The sequence below is a fragment of the Eumetopias jubatus genome, unplaced genomic scaffold, assembly GCF_037043125.1.
Source record: "Eumetopias jubatus isolate StellerSeaLion01/CBP00866 unplaced genomic scaffold, mEumJub1_p1.0 scaffold_2, whole genome shotgun sequence".
NCBI classification, from domain to species: Eukaryota; Metazoa; Chordata; class Mammalia; order Carnivora; family Otariidae; genus Eumetopias; species Eumetopias jubatus.
Window position 1 is genome coordinate 7,230,301 of NW_028274808.1, and position 16,525 is coordinate 7,246,825.

At 38.8% G+C, this 16,525-nt stretch overlaps 1 protein-coding gene across 5 annotated transcripts in view; it reads left to right on the forward strand.

Moving 5' to 3' along the window:
* The window catches only part of AGPAT5 (1-acylglycerol-3-phosphate O-acyltransferase 5), a 67,027-nt gene that overhangs the window by 14,948 nt on the left and 35,554 nt on the right, over nucleotides 1-16,525 (forward strand). For all 5 annotated transcript variants that reach the window (XR_015767724.1, XR_015767725.1, XR_015767726.1 and 2 more), the window contains exons 2-4: nucleotides 126-195; nucleotides 5,102-5,217; nucleotides 7,371-7,460. Coding sequence is in view for 1 of the 5 variants with exons in the window: in XM_028099873.2 (XP_027955674.1) it covers nucleotides 126-195; nucleotides 5,102-5,217; nucleotides 7,371-7,460 (276 nt within the window). In the remaining 4 variants the exon portion in view is untranslated. The remainder of the gene's footprint in view (nucleotides 1-125; nucleotides 196-5,101; nucleotides 5,218-7,370; nucleotides 7,461-16,525) is intronic.

The following is a 16,525-nucleotide window of genomic DNA, read 5'->3' on the forward strand; positions in this document are numbered from 1 at the left end:
TAACTTTTGTTAATCATGGGTGGAAATAGTCATGACTTTGTCGATTTTTTGACAGTGTCCTATTTTGTTTGTTACAGTAGTGCATGTTTTGAAATATTAATGTTTCCTTTTGTTTTATCTTTTAGATATTGCTATATGGAGATTTGCCAAAAAATAAAGAAAATATAATATATTTAGCAAATCATCAAAGCACAGGTTTGTATTTCATTTGCATGAAATTTAGGTTTTCTACAGAAAGTAGATGGGCATTCAAAATCATGTTTTTATTTACTTAAATGAAAATTTTTTTGGTTATTGTTAAAACATGAAATTTTCAATGTAGATATTATATCGTGACCTTGTGTTTTTGTGATTTTACCTTTTTGGAAAGTCAGGCATAGGAAAACTATGAATTTTCCCAAATTTACCTTTCTCCCTCTGATGGGTGTAAATGAGCCATTTTCTTTCATTTATTTTGTTTCTTTGAATAGTTTTTTAAATAAATTATGCATTCTTCCTTTTGTAAGTTCTGTTCCTGGAAGTAAAATTGGGTCAAAGTGTGGACACATTTTACGTTTTTGATTGTTAAGCAGAAAGGTGGTGGTAATAAGTGACTACTCCTTCCCTAAAGGCAGTATTAATTTCTAATGTCTGCAGTTCCTTTGGCCTCATCAAATGTTTTAGTTTAATTATAGTTTGCTGTTCTGTCAGAAGACTCTGGTCTTCAATTACAGTGCAGTATATACTTTAAAGCACTTTAAAAAAAACTTTATTTTGAAATAATTATAGATTCTCGAGAATTTGCAAAAATAGTATATGGAATCCCGTGACCTCTTAGTCAATTTTACCCCAATGATGACATGTTATATAGCTGTTGTACAGTATCAAACCCCAAGAAATTGACATTGGTTAAGGTGCTTTTTAGTTCTACAAATAATTCAGTCCAGAGGAAAATCACACTTCATATCTTTTCAAACCTGTAACTGCTTTTGATGCACATTTCCTAAATTCTATTTTTCTTACTTTAAGAAATGTACTACCCAGAAGTTCAAAGCTAAAAACAACCTGAGGGATTATAGGATACTGGAAAAATCACTTAAGCCTATAGCTGTTCTTTATCTTCCTCCTGTCAACTGTGTCTCTTCATGATTTTGTTGCTTTTACTACTACCTGTACCATGGGTAAGGTAAAGAAAGTCAAAGAAGTTGAAATGCATTTTTCTCAATTTAGCTTATTAATGATTACATTCAGTTTTGTGGCACAAGAGTTGATTCTACAAAGGTTGATAGGAATTTTGATGTATCTGTGTATTTCCCTGACTTCATGAATGTGACTGGCTTGGACGATTTAATTACATTTGACTTCAGCAAAACAAGCAGCCTGATTGGGCCAGTGTCTGCTTCCAGCACTGGCCGGTAGAGCAGCCTTTCTTCTGGATTTTGAGTTTCTGCAGACACACTGGGTCTTTACTGCTAACAGAGTCCTGCTGCTTGTCCTGTTGCTGACAGTGTATTTCTGCCAGGCTTCCAGTATCCAAATGTAAAGGATTAATGGGTCCAGGGTAGGGAGTGGCTCATGACAACCCAAATTTCCTTTATGTTGACCCATTGGTTCATTTTATTAGTTTTTTTTTTTTTTTAATGTGTTTAAAGAGGATTCTCTCTTAAAATTCCTTGTTCGGGTTCCCTGCCAACTTTCTTTTTGCCAGGTTTCAGTGTGAAATAGTTGTATTAACAGCTGTGCAACTAGCGTGAACATGTGGAGTAAGTACTCCTCACGTTCCCAGAGGCAGTGGTGGTAACACCAGCAATAAAATGAGAACCGTTGCTGTCACTGGTGTGCTTACTACCTGTTGGCTTTTATATACATTCCTTCAGAGTGAGGACTTTGCGGGAAACATTTGGAAGAAAACAGTTTTGTTTCCTACTTGTGTGTTTAGAACTAGAAGGTAATATGGGAAGTATGAGTTCCAAAGTCAGCCCACAACTGACTCGAAAAAAGTCCCACTTCTCAGGTCAGAGAGCCATTTCCTCGTGCCTTTATCTGACCCATCAGGGCCTGAGACTTTCTGCTACCAGGTCCTGTACCAGTTAGCCTTCGGGATTTGAGAAAGCTACTTTTTTTGAATGCCTTTTAAGAAACTCATAACCTAGGAACATAACTAGATAGTGATTTTTAAATTACTTCAGAATTGCAAGTTTCAGTCAGAATATGATAGATTATGCCCAGGGATATGGGCATACACAAATTTGTGTATAGTTTTAGGTTCCAGAGACCCCTGAAGCTTATCCATGGTCATGGGTCATTGGCCGGTGGGGTCTGAGTACCCTTTTCTTAAGACCCTTCTGAGATATATTAAGAACCACAAATTAGTATCTAAAAATGTAATTAGCAGAAAGAATATTTCAGAGACTGCTATTCAACATAGACTGTCTTGTTTGCCCTCTACTAGGCTTGCCAGAATACAAGTCTCTTCTGGGCCTCACGTTCCAGACAATTGACGTTTTAATTAGTATCTCTTCTCTGGTGTTTTCACTTGATGTGTCCTTGCTGTCTCTCTATTCTTAGTCTCTTAACTTATTTCTCTGCTGAGACGTTGTAGTGGCTCTTATTCCTTCCTCTCGGCCTTTTTAAATACCTGCTTTTGACACTGTTTACCTTGATCTCAGGAAATGCATCCTTTTCTTTGTTTCAGTGATATTCGCCTCGACTAACAAAATATGTGGTGAGCAGATTATCATAAAAAGGTGTGGGCTTTGCCGTCAGACCCTGGCTCTTCTGCTGTTCGGCAGTGGGCTGTGTGACAGTGGGCAAATCACTTAGCTTCTCTTAGCCTTATTCATAAGTTGTGAGAATGTCTACTGCTCAGAGTTTTTAGGCAATTTCCATAGGCTGGCTCCTAGTCTCTCAGTGTGCCTGGTTTATGGGGGGCATTTAACAGCAGGGGTGGTGGTGGTGATGATGATGGCAGCTAACCAGGAGCAGGCGGTGTTGGGTCCCCGCTAGACAAGTGCTTCCTGCCCAGGATCTCTGTTACACTATGCAGTACCCTTGTGACTTAGGGACTGTTGTTACATAATAACATAGATGAGAAAAGCCTTGCTTTTCTTGCTGGCTCTCCTCTCTTCAGAGGTCACAGGAACAATGACACTGCTATGGCCGTGTGAATAGTTACTGTAAAGGTACATATTCCCATCTCTGCTGTCAGCAACCCAGCTGTAGTCTAACGTCTCCTAGGAGAAACCTAGTTGAGAATAAACAGGAAAAGTAAAGGTAATTGAGTAGCAAAAATTGATGGCACAAAGTCTGGGTCTTTGAACTAAAGTTAGTTCTTAAGCTTTTCCACTAAAATTTGTGCAAGTTTAAGGCCATAGGGCAGGAGAGTTAATACTAACATGACACATTTTACACTTAAAAGTTTTAGAAGATGTACTCTAGGCCATGTGTAGCCATGTTTGTTTCAATATAAAAATGTGTTATTAAAAATTCTTCCAAACTATAAAAAGATAATTGTTCCAGGAAAAGATACCATATCTTGTTTTTAGCCTTGTACCCCAAATATGTTCCAGATGTACATTTAGTTCTCACAATTTATTTACATTAGGTACAGTTGTTATAAGGTGGATCATTTGGCTTCCAAAACATAATCAGAAAGAGCTGTGTTTATCAGTATTGTTGAGGTGATTTGAATGAGAAGGAAGGGGCTAGGGAGATGGCTTCCAGCGGAAGTCACATACTTGAGAGTAAAGAGACAGTGGATCGTTCTGTAGCGTCAGTGTCTCCAGCAGACAGACACAGCTTCTAGGGATCCCTGGTTGTAGGAGAGTATCTGCATCACTCTACTTAAAGGAGTTGTCATAGAATCAGTTTGTGTAATTATAACTTAAGTCATCAAGAAAGAACTTGTGAATGATAAAGATTAAGAAGTGATTTGCAATAATTGATAACATGATTTTTCACAAGAATAATTTTTAGTGTTTAACTGGCTAAGTTGTCTTTGGGATAATCTCTCCAGTGTGATGTATTGTCTAAAGGATCTCACACAGCTGTAATCCTGTGGGAAACTGTTCATTTTGGTTTAAAACTCTTGTTAACTGCTTTAAAATTTCCAGGCTTTTATTTGCCATAGATTTTATTTTAACATTTTCCCCTCTAATTCAGTCCTTTTGTTCTGGCTTCTATGGCCCTGGATACACACGTGATAGTAAGACTACATTTTTTTTCAGAGATTCTTATCATTTTTTTTCCCCAAGGATCCCAAACTCCAGTTCAGTTTTCATTGTTATCAAAGAGATGGAGTAGTTTATAGCCATTTGCTTTCAAACCCAAGTCTCTGGTCTTCAAGACTTTTTACTGTTTTCCTGCTTCATTTTGTTTCATTTCCCCCTGACTCTTTCGACCATCTCCCCTGTTTGCCACCTTCTGCACACGGTTTCTGGTTCTTTGCTTCAGCACGGGCTAGTCCTTCTGTTTGGAATTTCTTCTCTCTTCCCAGAAGTGTTGTTGTTACTATCAACACACTCATGTCTTATTTTTGCTTTTGCGACCCTTTGGTGATAACATCCCCATGTATGCCCGTTACTGGGCCGCTGGGTACCTGTGCTGTGCTTCTGTAAGGGGCATGTATCTGCCCGCACAGCTGTGAGCCTCAGATCTTTGCTCTGACGTCGTAACCTAGGATCGTGTCCTGGAATGCACCAGTAAAGATGAAGTGTCCTTGCCTTGTGTTGAACATATTAGTATATACACAATATATATGGCAGTTTCATTTAACCATTTTTTGCTTATAATTTTATTTTTTTTAGACTAAGAATTAGAGGCGCTTTATTCTTTGTTCATGCTACTTTTGTATCATACAGCGGTTTGTGACTTTTTGCATTTTACCTCTGAAATACAAAGCCCTTCAAGGAATGCAAAAAGAAAAAAAAACAAAAAATTTTTATAAATGGAACTTGTAATTTTTAAATGTCTACAGTTGATATAAAGTAATTTTAAAGTTCTCATATTTCCAAAAGTATATTCCTAGTATAATCTTGTGAAGAGGCTTTTTCTGTTTCTGGGAAAGGAATGCCAGAGTTCACATACAGATCATTTATGCGTTAATTGGGTTGTGTCTTTGCAGTTGACTGGATTATTGCTGATATTTTGGCCATCAGGCAGAATGCTCTTGGACATGTACGCTACGTGCTGAAAGATGGGTTAAAGTGGCTTCCGCTGTATGGGTGTTATTTTTCTCAGGTAACTTTTTCCATGTTTTCTTCATTATATATGTAGCTTGTAAAAATTTTAGATTTGGAAATTTAGCATGCACTTAATATAAATGTATAGGTTGTTTTGTTTATTTTTATGGGTTTAATAATTTATTCCAAACAGAAGTAATTTTACTTGGGCATTTTCAATGGTGTGCATTTATGTACACGTCTGATCACCTAGGTAGTTAAGTACCAAAAATACAAGTGTACAAAAATCAACTAGGAAAATTTAAAGGCATAGAATCGACAGATGATTACCTTAAGAAACTAATATTAAAACTTAATTATGATCTGTAGGATATTAAAAAAAGTGTGCTGTAATGCAAGAGTGTTGAGCATGAGTGCCAGGCACATAATAAACATTTAGTATAGGATATTTTCCAGAATGCCGTTAATTTGCTTCTCCGGCATACATTTGGTCAAGCCGCTTATCTGCTCAAAGTGTGTGTTTCTCAACTGTACCACGTGCCAGTTCCCGTGCGTGGCATTCATGCTCCACCGTGACCTGCCTCCCTGCAACCCACTTTTCTTTTTCTAGCCTGAATCGGTTTCTCCCTCCCTATCCTTCTTCGAGGTGTTGCTTTAGTTCAAGGCAATATGCTTTCCTCTGTCTCCAGGGCCCAGTTTAGATGCGATTATGAAACCCTTCCTGAGCCTGGCGGTTCCCTGCACCCTGCTTTTGTCTTGGGCTGTCTTTATTATCACACTTACCAGATTCTCTTGATATCATACTTGCATACATATTTCACTTCCCCACTAATTTTTAAGTTCCTTAAGGAAAGATACCTGGTCTTCACTTCACTTCTGTAGCTTCCATATACCTGGGAAAGAACCCAGGTGTTTTTTAATTTAAAAAGACTTTAAGAAGGAAGTTGATTGACAGGCGAGAACTAGTATGTCAAGAGTAGGCATCACATCCACTACAGCTTGGGGAAATTTTACGTTGTGGTATAAACCTGCTGTGGCTTTTAATTCTAAAGAGTTAGTAAAGAATGAATCAGTCCTCTCTATTTGGGCAAACAGTGACATGCCTTCTGTAGAGCACCTTGAGTTTTTCCTCTGCACTCAGGCACGCCGGTTTCTATCTGGAAGGAACCACCATCAGGATGGAAGGCCACCTTGCTTCCTCTCCTCTTTATAGTCTCTATACTGTCCCCTCCTTGCTCCTATCTGTGCATTTCCTTTTACTCATATTCTTGGTTAAGACAAAATCAAGTTCAGCCAGTCAGTTTATTTTACAGATGAGTTCAAATTAGCACAAGCGAGTGCAAATAATACGGTGACTTGATGCAAAGTTTTGGCGAGGGACACTTACAAAGTTTCACGAAGGATCCCTTAATTTGTATGACAGTGCCTGGGTTAGTTGGCTAGGGCTGCCCTAACAAAATACCACAGTCTGGACCTTAAATAACAGACATTTATTTCCCCACAGTTCTAGAGGCTGGAAGTGCCAGATCAATGTGTTAATCAGGATTGCTTTTTGCCGAGGCCTCTCTCTCCGTGGCTTCCAGTCCGCTGCCTTCTCCCTCTGTCTCTCCTCTGTGCATATGCCTGTTGGTGTCCTAATCTCCTCTTCTTCTGCATTAGGACCCACCCTAAATGACCTTGTTTAACCTGATTACCTTCTTAAATGCCCCATCTCCAAATACCATCAGGTATTGGGGGTTAGGGCTTCAACATATAAATTTGGGGGGAACACAGTTGAGTTCATAACAGTGCTACATAAACATCGGTAGTTGGGTCAGTCTTAAAAATCCCTAAAGATCGTAAGTATTGTCATTTTAAGGATACTTTCAGTGATTCTCCGTCACTGGAAAAATTGAGAGCTAAGAACTATGTTATTGATCGAGTTTTTCATTTTAAAAAATGAAAGCGTTTTTAACTCTCGACAAAACTAAATGTTCATGTATTTTCCTGTACCATGTAGCATGCAGTTTTTATTTCAGTTGTGTTGAAACCTAGGAGAGCTTTTAGTTAAATGTTTATTAGATGCTAATATTTGAATGTATTAAATATAGTTTAATTCCTAAAATGTAATTTTATTCTGGGGAGTAAAGTTACCTTTTTGATGACTGGCCATTTGATATTTTAATAGTAAATATTTTCCCTCCCTTTTTCTTTTTTTTTTTAATGTGACAGCATGGAGGGATCTATGTAAAGCGGAGTGCCAAATTTAATGAAAAGGACATGAGAAACAAGCTGCAGAGCTACATGAACGCAGGAACTCCAGTAAGATCATGCTCCTTTTTATTATTTTCCTTATCAATTCCCAGTTTTTAAGAACTAAATTAGAACTTAAGAATTGTGTTGAAAATGTATTATTCCATGAATAAATAATTGAGAGTTGAGGCAGTAAAAACCGTCTACGTAGAGGTGAGCGGCTGTTTTCGGCCATCAGGAAGAGGCCGCAGACTCTTCAGTCCTTTGCTGGTGGTAAGGACCTCCAGATGAGCACAGGAACGGTGGGTGACTGTGGTTTGTGAATGGAAGTCCATACCACACCTGCGACCTTGCACTTCAGCTACTAATTGCTCATCTTCAGGATCACATATAGTTTCAAAAGAAACAAATTTTCTTTGTGTCAGTATAAATTTGGATTGCTTGTATACATTCAGTTATTTGAAAAGTCAAGAAAAGTATGAATATCTGCAAATGAAGAATCATTCAGTGTAAGTGTTGTTTCATAAAACTTTGTTCCCTAAAAAAGGAATCTCAGGATCCTCTTCGAAGGATGCTAACTGCTGCCCAGGGGCTTTCCCCCCGGCTCCCTGTGAGGGCAGAGCACCCTGATCACAGCGACCGCTTGAGCTTTGGTCACCAGCGCGCAGGAACTTAGCTCACGGCCACACGTTTTGTTTTTTTTCCTCCCTCATCCTCAATCTCCTCCTCCTCCCTCTTGTTTTCTCTCTGCCTTCCTTTCTCTTTTCCTCTCCTCGCCAGGGCTCATAGGTAGCAGCCAGAACTCATATTTAAAGATGAGTTTTCCACAGTCAGCTGATGAAGTGCTCTTAACGTTCAAGACTTTTGCTTATGAACCTTGTCTAGTTGTTCTGACATTGTGAAACCGCGTTCTGTTTGGGATGACCTGGCGTAGAATGTAGTGCCCCTTCGTCCTGTTACTACTCACCCTTGAGAACAAAGTGTAGCCTTTTGAAAGGTCTGTTTACTCTGAAAAATTTGGCTTACTGGGCAGAATGGGGGTCGTTGTTTATAGATCTCCGTAAGACAGAAGAGATTGGCAATATGTATATTTACTGTCTTTTCAAAAAATAATTTAAAATTTCAGCATTGACTTACACATTAAAGAGTCCACCCCGCTTCTCCCCACTAGCGATGCGTCATCCCAGGCAGGGGAGCTGCCGTGAGGTCTCCTGGGTATTCTGTAGACATTGTGCCAAACAGATGCCTTCAGTCCCCTCTTTCCATGATTTCGGTGTTCTATATGCAGTTTCCCCTTGTTTCTCTGTTATGTCTTTTTCTCTCTGGCTCCCCCTCCCTCCTCCTCAGTGTTACATGTTTTTTTCTCTCTGGCTGCCTTCATGAGTTTCTCTTTGTTTTTGGTTTGCAGCAGTTTAAGTATTATACATCTTAGTGTGCTCTTTTTCTATTTCCTCCCTCTTTATCCTGCTTGGTCTTCTCTGAACTTGGACTTTTGGTTTCATGTCTGTCATTAATTTTGGACCATCCCTTGCTCTTATTTCTTTAAATGTTATTCCTACCCTGTTCTCTCTTCTCCAATTACATGTCTTTGGGGCTATTTGTTCCATAGTCTTTTTCTGTTTTTTGTTTTGTTTTTTTCACTCTCTTTTTTCCCTGTTGTCTTACAGTGTAGGTAATATCCACTGACCTATTTTCCTGTTCACTGATTGTTCCCTTGGCTTTGCCTAGTCTGCTGGTGGTGCCATTCTTCATCTCTGTTCCTGTTTTTCATTCCCAGTATTTCCCTTTGATTCTGTCTCACAGTTTCCATGTCTGTGCTAAACGTATCCATCTGATCATGAGGATTGATCATGATCCAATCATGAGGATTGCCCACCTTTTCTACTAGAACCTTTACTGTGTTGCTAGTAGTTGTTTGAAATTCCCCATCTGGTAATTACAACATCTCTGATTCTGAAATTTTTGATTGCTTTGTCTCTTCAGACTGCTTCATCTTGCCTTTTTTATACCTGCTACGATTTTGTTGAAAGTTGGGCCTCTTGAGTAGGACAGTGGAGATTGAAGTAGTTTGGATACCTGAGAATGGCTACGCTTGTCTTTTTGTGAGGCCTTCAGTGAGGGCTTGAGTCAGTTGAGTCAGGAGTTGTACCGGATTTGGGTTTTACTGTTGCAATAATTTTTCTCACAGACTTCAAATTACTGTAGCATTCTTTACTTTGTGTATAGGGTGGGAGATGTTTTGCTAGAGAGTTTTTCTCAATGCCTGTTCCACACTGAGTTTTTTTGCACTACACTTAGAGTCTCCTTTTTGCACCTCCCCCAACGGCGTCCTCTGGTGCTTGTTACTGAAATCTTGTTAGTTTGGTGAGGAGGGGAGGGGGGAGGCAGAGAGGGAAGGCATGGTTTGTTGTCTAAGTCTCAGGAAGGGTCTTGGGGTGGAGGCTTCTCCCCGCTTCTCTCCTGCCTTGCTCCCAGCTCTAAATCTGTGCCCAGGATGCATTCTTGCTCATCCCCTGCAGAAAGTTTTAACCTTCTGTTCATTTCCCCCCAGCTGCGTTGGATTTTCATCACCTTGAGGGTTTAAGAATGTTGTTCCACAGGAAAGATAGAGGGGAAGGATCTCTGCTGGGCTTTGTGCCTTCCCAGCACTGGCTCTGTTGTCCCCCAAGCCTGCACCACCATCATCATCGTCATGAGGATGAGTTTGCAAGACATTGCCCTGGCTCAGCCTTTTTTTCTTTTTCTACTTCTCTTTTTCTTCTTTTTGGTTTGCATGTATATGTGGGTGTGTGTATTTCTATGTTTGTACAAAGTTGTGGTAAATTATCCTGTGTCTGTAGCCCCCAGGAGTTCTTCTGTTGAACTAGCCCATACTCAGCCTTTTGCAGCTTGTTAAAATTTTAATTAAATCTTGTTATTGCCATCTGTTGGCATTTGCCCCAGGTAAATGTGTGCATGAATCTCCGCTCCTCTGAATTGCCTTCTTTCCTTAGATGTTCAGGTGAGTTGTTGCCATGCAGCCTTAACTCTGAAGGGTTCAGTTTGTTGTTTTCCCAGTTACTCTTGTAATATTCTTTGTCCTAAGTGGAAGCCTCCTCCTGTTTTTTTGTTAATGTGTTGTAAAACTTGGAATGATTTTAGATTTACAAAAACATTGCATGGATAGTCCAGAGTTTCCCATTTAATCTTCACCTACTTTTAATGTTAACATTTAATATTAACATCTTTAGAAACCATGGTACACTTGTCAAAACTAAGAAAGAAATGGTGTCATACTATTAATTGACCTACAGACTATTCAGATCTCTCAAGTTTTTCTACTAATGGCCTTTGTGTTTCAAGATGCAATCCACTGTACCACAAATCCATTTAATACCTGTGTTTTAAATTTATTGTGTTTTTCATGGTATGCTGTACTGTATGGTTATTATCAAATCTGTTATTTTTGTTTTAATCTTCAAACTTTGTTTCTTTAAATATTGAAGGCATCATTTAAAAGATGTATTAAGTAAATATGTATTTAGTGATCTCAGTATGTGAAGCCCTGCCGTTTTCTGCCAATTCTTGCTCATGGTACTTTCTTTCCTTATGTGCTTGGTTATCTTTATTTGCTCCCAATTCTATTTGGAAAATTATCTGTAGAAATCAACTCGAAGAGTAGAAAGTGCCTTCCTCCAGAGAATATTTGCATTTGTTTAGCTGGGCCCCTTAAAGCTTCTTCAGTGTGAGCCCACCCAACCGAATTCTGAACTTGAGGTTAACTAGACCAAAGTTGCAAATCCATGTGAGACTGATTGACTTCTGGTTTACTTTTGCTCTCAGAGTATAGCCTTTGGTGTTCCTTTTACGTCTTTTCACTTTTTTTTTTTTTCGTTTTTTTGAGAGATTGAGAGAGAGCACAAGCAGGGGGAGCGGCAGGCAGAAGGACAGGGAGGAGCAGGCTTCCCGCTGAGCGAGGATCCCGATGTGGGGCTCAACCTAGGACCTTGGGATCATGACCTGAGCCGAGGGCATGCGCTTAACCGACTGAGCCACTCAGGCGTCCCAACTTCTTTTCACTCTTAATAGAAGGTCCACGGGCTTTGATTTTTATCTTTCAGCTCTTTGATAATTTTTAAATGACGTTATATCCAGCTTTTTAAATTTTCATTAGGAAGCCTTGTTCAAATAACGTAGTCTTTTACTTTGGGCTACCAGAGAACTTTCTGTTTTTCAAGGGCAGAACTGTAGCTTTTGGATGTTCATGCAACAGTGCTGAATTACAGACTGGCAGTGCCATGAGTGGTTGTCACTTTGAGGCCAAATCAGATGTGGGTTCATTTCTCAGGTCTGCCATTTAAACTTTGTTACTTTGCACAAGTCACTTAACTTTTCTAAGCTTGTTTTCTTTATATGTTAAATCTATTAATAATTCACTTGGTAGCTAGGATTAAATAACATGTTTGAAAGTTATGCTTCTTGTAGTAGTTTCTGATCACGCTGTAACAGATTACCACAAACTCACCAACCGCAAAAGTACAGGCAGCAGAAGCAAAAATAAGTAGGACTACACCAAACTAAAACGTTTCTGCACAGCAAAGGAAGTAATTGACAAAAGTGAAAAAACAACCTGCAGAAAGGGAGAAAATATTTGCAAACGACATATCCAAGGCTAATTTTCAAGATTAACATGCAGTCCACCAGCAAAAAAAAACCAAATAGCTCAATTTAAGCAATGGGCAAAGGACTTAAAAGACATTTCTCCAAAGAAGACCTACAGTTAAATGGCCGACAGGTATATGAAAAGGTGCTCAGCCTCACTTGTCATCAGGGAAATGCCCGTCACAGCTGTAATGAGATTAATATGTGACACCTGTTACAATGACTGTTAAAATAGTTTTCAAAAGTTAAGGATTGGTTGAGGATTTAGAGAAAAGAGAACGCTTAGACATTTTCGGCGGTAATATAAATTGGTACAGCCATTACAAAAAATGGAATGGAGTTTCCTCAGAAGATTAAAAATAGAGATATCATATCCAGCAATTCCACTTCTGGGTATATATTCAAAAGAAATAGGATTATTTCCCGCAGTCCTGTTCACTGTAGCATTATTCACAATAACAAGGTATGGAAATAACCTAAATGTCCATCAACAAATGAGTAAAAAAAAAAAAAAAATGTATGTATACACAATGGAATATTTTTCAATGTTAAAAAAGAAGGAAGTCCTGTCATTTATGACAATGTGGATGAACCTCGAGGGCATTACACTAACTGAAATAAACCAGACATAGAACAGCAAATACTGCATGGTCTCACTTGCATGTGGAATTTTAACTGAGGAATAGAGCAATGGTTTACCGGGGCCTTAGGGAGTGGAGGAAATGGGGATGTGTTGGTCAAAGGGTACAAACTTTCAGTTATAAGACGAGTAAGTTCTGAGGACGTAAGTACGGCATGATGCCTGTAGTTAATAATACCAGATTGTATACTTGAAATTTGTTAAAAAGAATAGATTTTAAGTGTTTTTACCACACACAAAAAATATGGTAACTACACAAGGTGATGGGTAGGTATATTACTTTGTGGTAATCATTTTACAATGTCTGTGTATATTAAGATATCACATTGTATACCTTAAATGTATACAGTTTTTATTGTCAATCACACCCTTAAAAAGCTAGGAAAAATAACGTACATTTATCTTAACCATTCTGGAGATCAGCAGTACAAAATGGGTCTCACTGGACTAAAATTGTGGTGTCATTGGGGCTGAGGTCCCTTCTGGAGACTGTAAGGGAGAATCCATTTCCTTGCCTCTTTCAGATTCTGAAGGTTGCCTGCATTCCCTAGGTCATGGCTTCTTTCTGTCTTCAAAGCCAGCAATAGCTGGTCTTTTTTTGCAGCCATCATTCCAGTTCTGAGTCTTCTGCCTCCCTCTTTCATCTTTAGAACGCTTGTGAGGACACGGGCCCCACCTGGACATTCTAGGCTGATCTCATTATCCCTCAGTCCAATGCTAGCAGTCTTCACTCCCCCTTGCCATGTTCTATAACGTAGTCACAGATTCTTAAAGATTAGCATGTGGACATTTGGGGGAGGGGGCATTATTCTGCCTGCCACATTCATGTATGCATTTGTGTGATTTTGTAATTGTTTTCTGATCATACCTGTAGCACTTTCATACTTAAATTAAGCTCTTTGAGGAAGGAGATTGTTACTTTATATCCACCAGTTTTTTGCATTTTTTCCCTCTGTAAATGTATAATGGAATTTTTAATGAGTTGAAAGTTTCTGATTGTAATTTTAGAAAGACCCTTTTTAACAGTTGTGGTTTGCTAGACTGGATTAATTTGGAGGAAAGAAAGCAGAGATGAACTATCTTGTTTATATTCTGTACATCTAAATATGAAATGGCTTTTTATTTAAAGAGAAAGCAGTAATTAAAAGATGTCTAGCTAATCAAAGTTTATTAAGTTCTGAGATATCATTTCCATATAAATGTGCCTGCTTTGAAACTCTTTAGTGAGCTAGAGAGAATTTTTAAAAACCAGAGGGGAAGGGAACAATATAAAGAGCCTGCCACACAGTGCTTGATATTTTCATATACTTCCTTTTATGCTCACAGCTATCCTGAGTCTTCATTTGGGAATGAAACTGAGACTCAAAGTATCACATGACCTCACTGATAGGAGGAATTCTTAATCTCAGGAAACAAACTGAGGGTTGCTGGAGTGGTGGGGGGTGGGAGGGATGGGGTGGCTGGGTGATAGACATTGGGGAGGGTATGTGCTATGGTGAGCGCTGTGAATTGTGCAAGACTGTTGAATCACGGATCGGTACCTCTGAAACAATGCAATATATTATATGTTAAAAAAAAAAGATAGCAAGAAGGGAAGAATGAAGGGGGGAAATCAGAGGGGGAGACGAACCATGAGAGACGGTGGACTCTGAGAAACAAACTGAGGGTTCTAGAGGGGAGGGGGGCGATGGGTTAGCCTGGTGATGGGTATTAAAGAGGGCACGTCCTGCACGGAGCACTGGGTGTTGTGTTATAAGCAAACAATGAATCATGGAACACTACATCAGAAACTAATGATGTAATGTATGGTGACTAACACAACATAATAAAATAAAATTTAAAAAAAATGCAGCCACTTGCATCCATGCAGTATGAGGTTCTGATATTTGTTCCCTTTGTATGAAGATTGATTTCAGTGTGCCTACAAAATCCTAAAGGATTCAGAAAGAAAATATGTATACTGTTGACTTAAATGGCAAACTTTAAATACATTCAATATCACTTAAATGTCAGTAGTTGTATTTTATTATGAATGCATGATCTTGAGCCTTAACTATTATAACCTATTTCTGTTCCTCAGAAATGTTTTAACTTGACCAAGATGCCTTTGGGGGAAACCCTTAAGTAAACGTAATTTCAGGGTTCTGTTTCTTTCTATAAGTGTTCCTTCCCATTCTTCATGTGATGGGGACCAATGAGGAACTAGCGTTAACTTGGTGAGATGATGACAGCTGGTGCTTTATCTAAATCTCTTAGTTTTCTATTTCTTGGAAATGCTTTAATATAGAAACTGCTTCAGATATTTAAATTTAACCTTAACTTGCTTCTATAAATTCAAGACTATTAACTGATTTTAGTTTGAAAATTGTATCTTTTACTTGTAAACCATGTTTGCCACGAACCTTCCAAAAACTGTGTAAAGAATTATTTTTAACATAGTCTTACAATATAGTCTACTTTTTAGAAACTATAGAAAATAATAAATACAATCTGTTAACCACACACACATACACACACACACACACACACATACACACAAAGTAAATTAATTTATCCAAAGCATGGAGAAAAGGCTGTTTTTAACAGAAAGTCATCAGTTCCATAACTGGTTGTAATGTGAATATATTTTAAACTCTTAAATAGCTCTTTTCTTTTTGAATGGAATTTTAATATGAAATAGCTTGCTGATTTCCACTAGAGTCTGAAGTATCTATGCTTAAGATGGTACCTCACATCTTGAATAGAGATCTTATACGCAAAGTCAGTCCTCATTAAAGAAAACAGAATCTCTGGTTCCTTTTAAATGAAAACTTAGTAGAATAAAAGATTTCTATGAACAGTAGCAATAACCTTGTACGTAATTTGGTTTGTTTGTGACTATTTGCCAGTTATTTCCTGTCATCCTTGGGGCTTCCCTGTCCTCGAGCAGGGATTTTCCTTAATTGGAAGTGGGTCCAGAGACGGGCACCCTGCCCCGGAGTCTTTCTTTTTTTGCCCTGATGCTCCACGTTTAGTCCTTTCCCTCCTCTGTTGCCACCTTCGCCATCTCCATGGGAACTGAGAAGAGAGCTGCCTTTTTGGTCGGCAGTGGGAAAGCAGTGGTGAGGAAGTTATCAGGTGTGAACAGCTGAAGGAGGAAAAAAGTTTTACTTTAAAATCTTGACTCTAATCTGTGCTCTGTGTCATGCTCAGCTCTCATTAGAGAGAACGAGGAGACCTGCTTTGGCTGTGCAGCCTTTAGAGGCTGCTGTCCTTGTGAATGCAGCGCGCAGAGCTGATTCTGGGGAAGGCTCTTGGCCACTGCTCAGGTTCTGTCACTCTTCTTTGCCCCTGATGAGTCATCTCACGTTTCAAAAGCACATCTGTTTTAAACAACAGCAAATTGCAGTATTATTTTGCACCAAGCACCATGTTAATTAGACTACATAAATTATCACCTTTATCATTACAGTATCTCTACCACTTGGAGGTACAGCCATCCTTTCCTTTTGTAGACAAGAAGCTCCAGGCACAGAGAGGATAAGGAATTTATCCCAGCTCTCAGGGCCTGTAAGTGGAGTCTGGGGTTTGAAGCCAAGTATTCAGACTGTTCTATACTCTTTCTCTAGTTACAGTCTTTGTATATATGATTTCCTATAAAAGATCATCTGCTTTGTGGAGTAATGGCCAGTTTGGGGCTGTTAAAATGTAACTCCTCATAATATTCCTGTACGAGTCTTTCTTTGCATCAGTGACTTGCCTTTTCATCATAACAGAGTCTTAAAGAACCAAAGTTTTAAAAATTTTGCCTACCTCCGATTTATTGATCTCTCCTAAAATTTCTGCTTTTTCTGTCCTACTGTAAAAGGTTTGG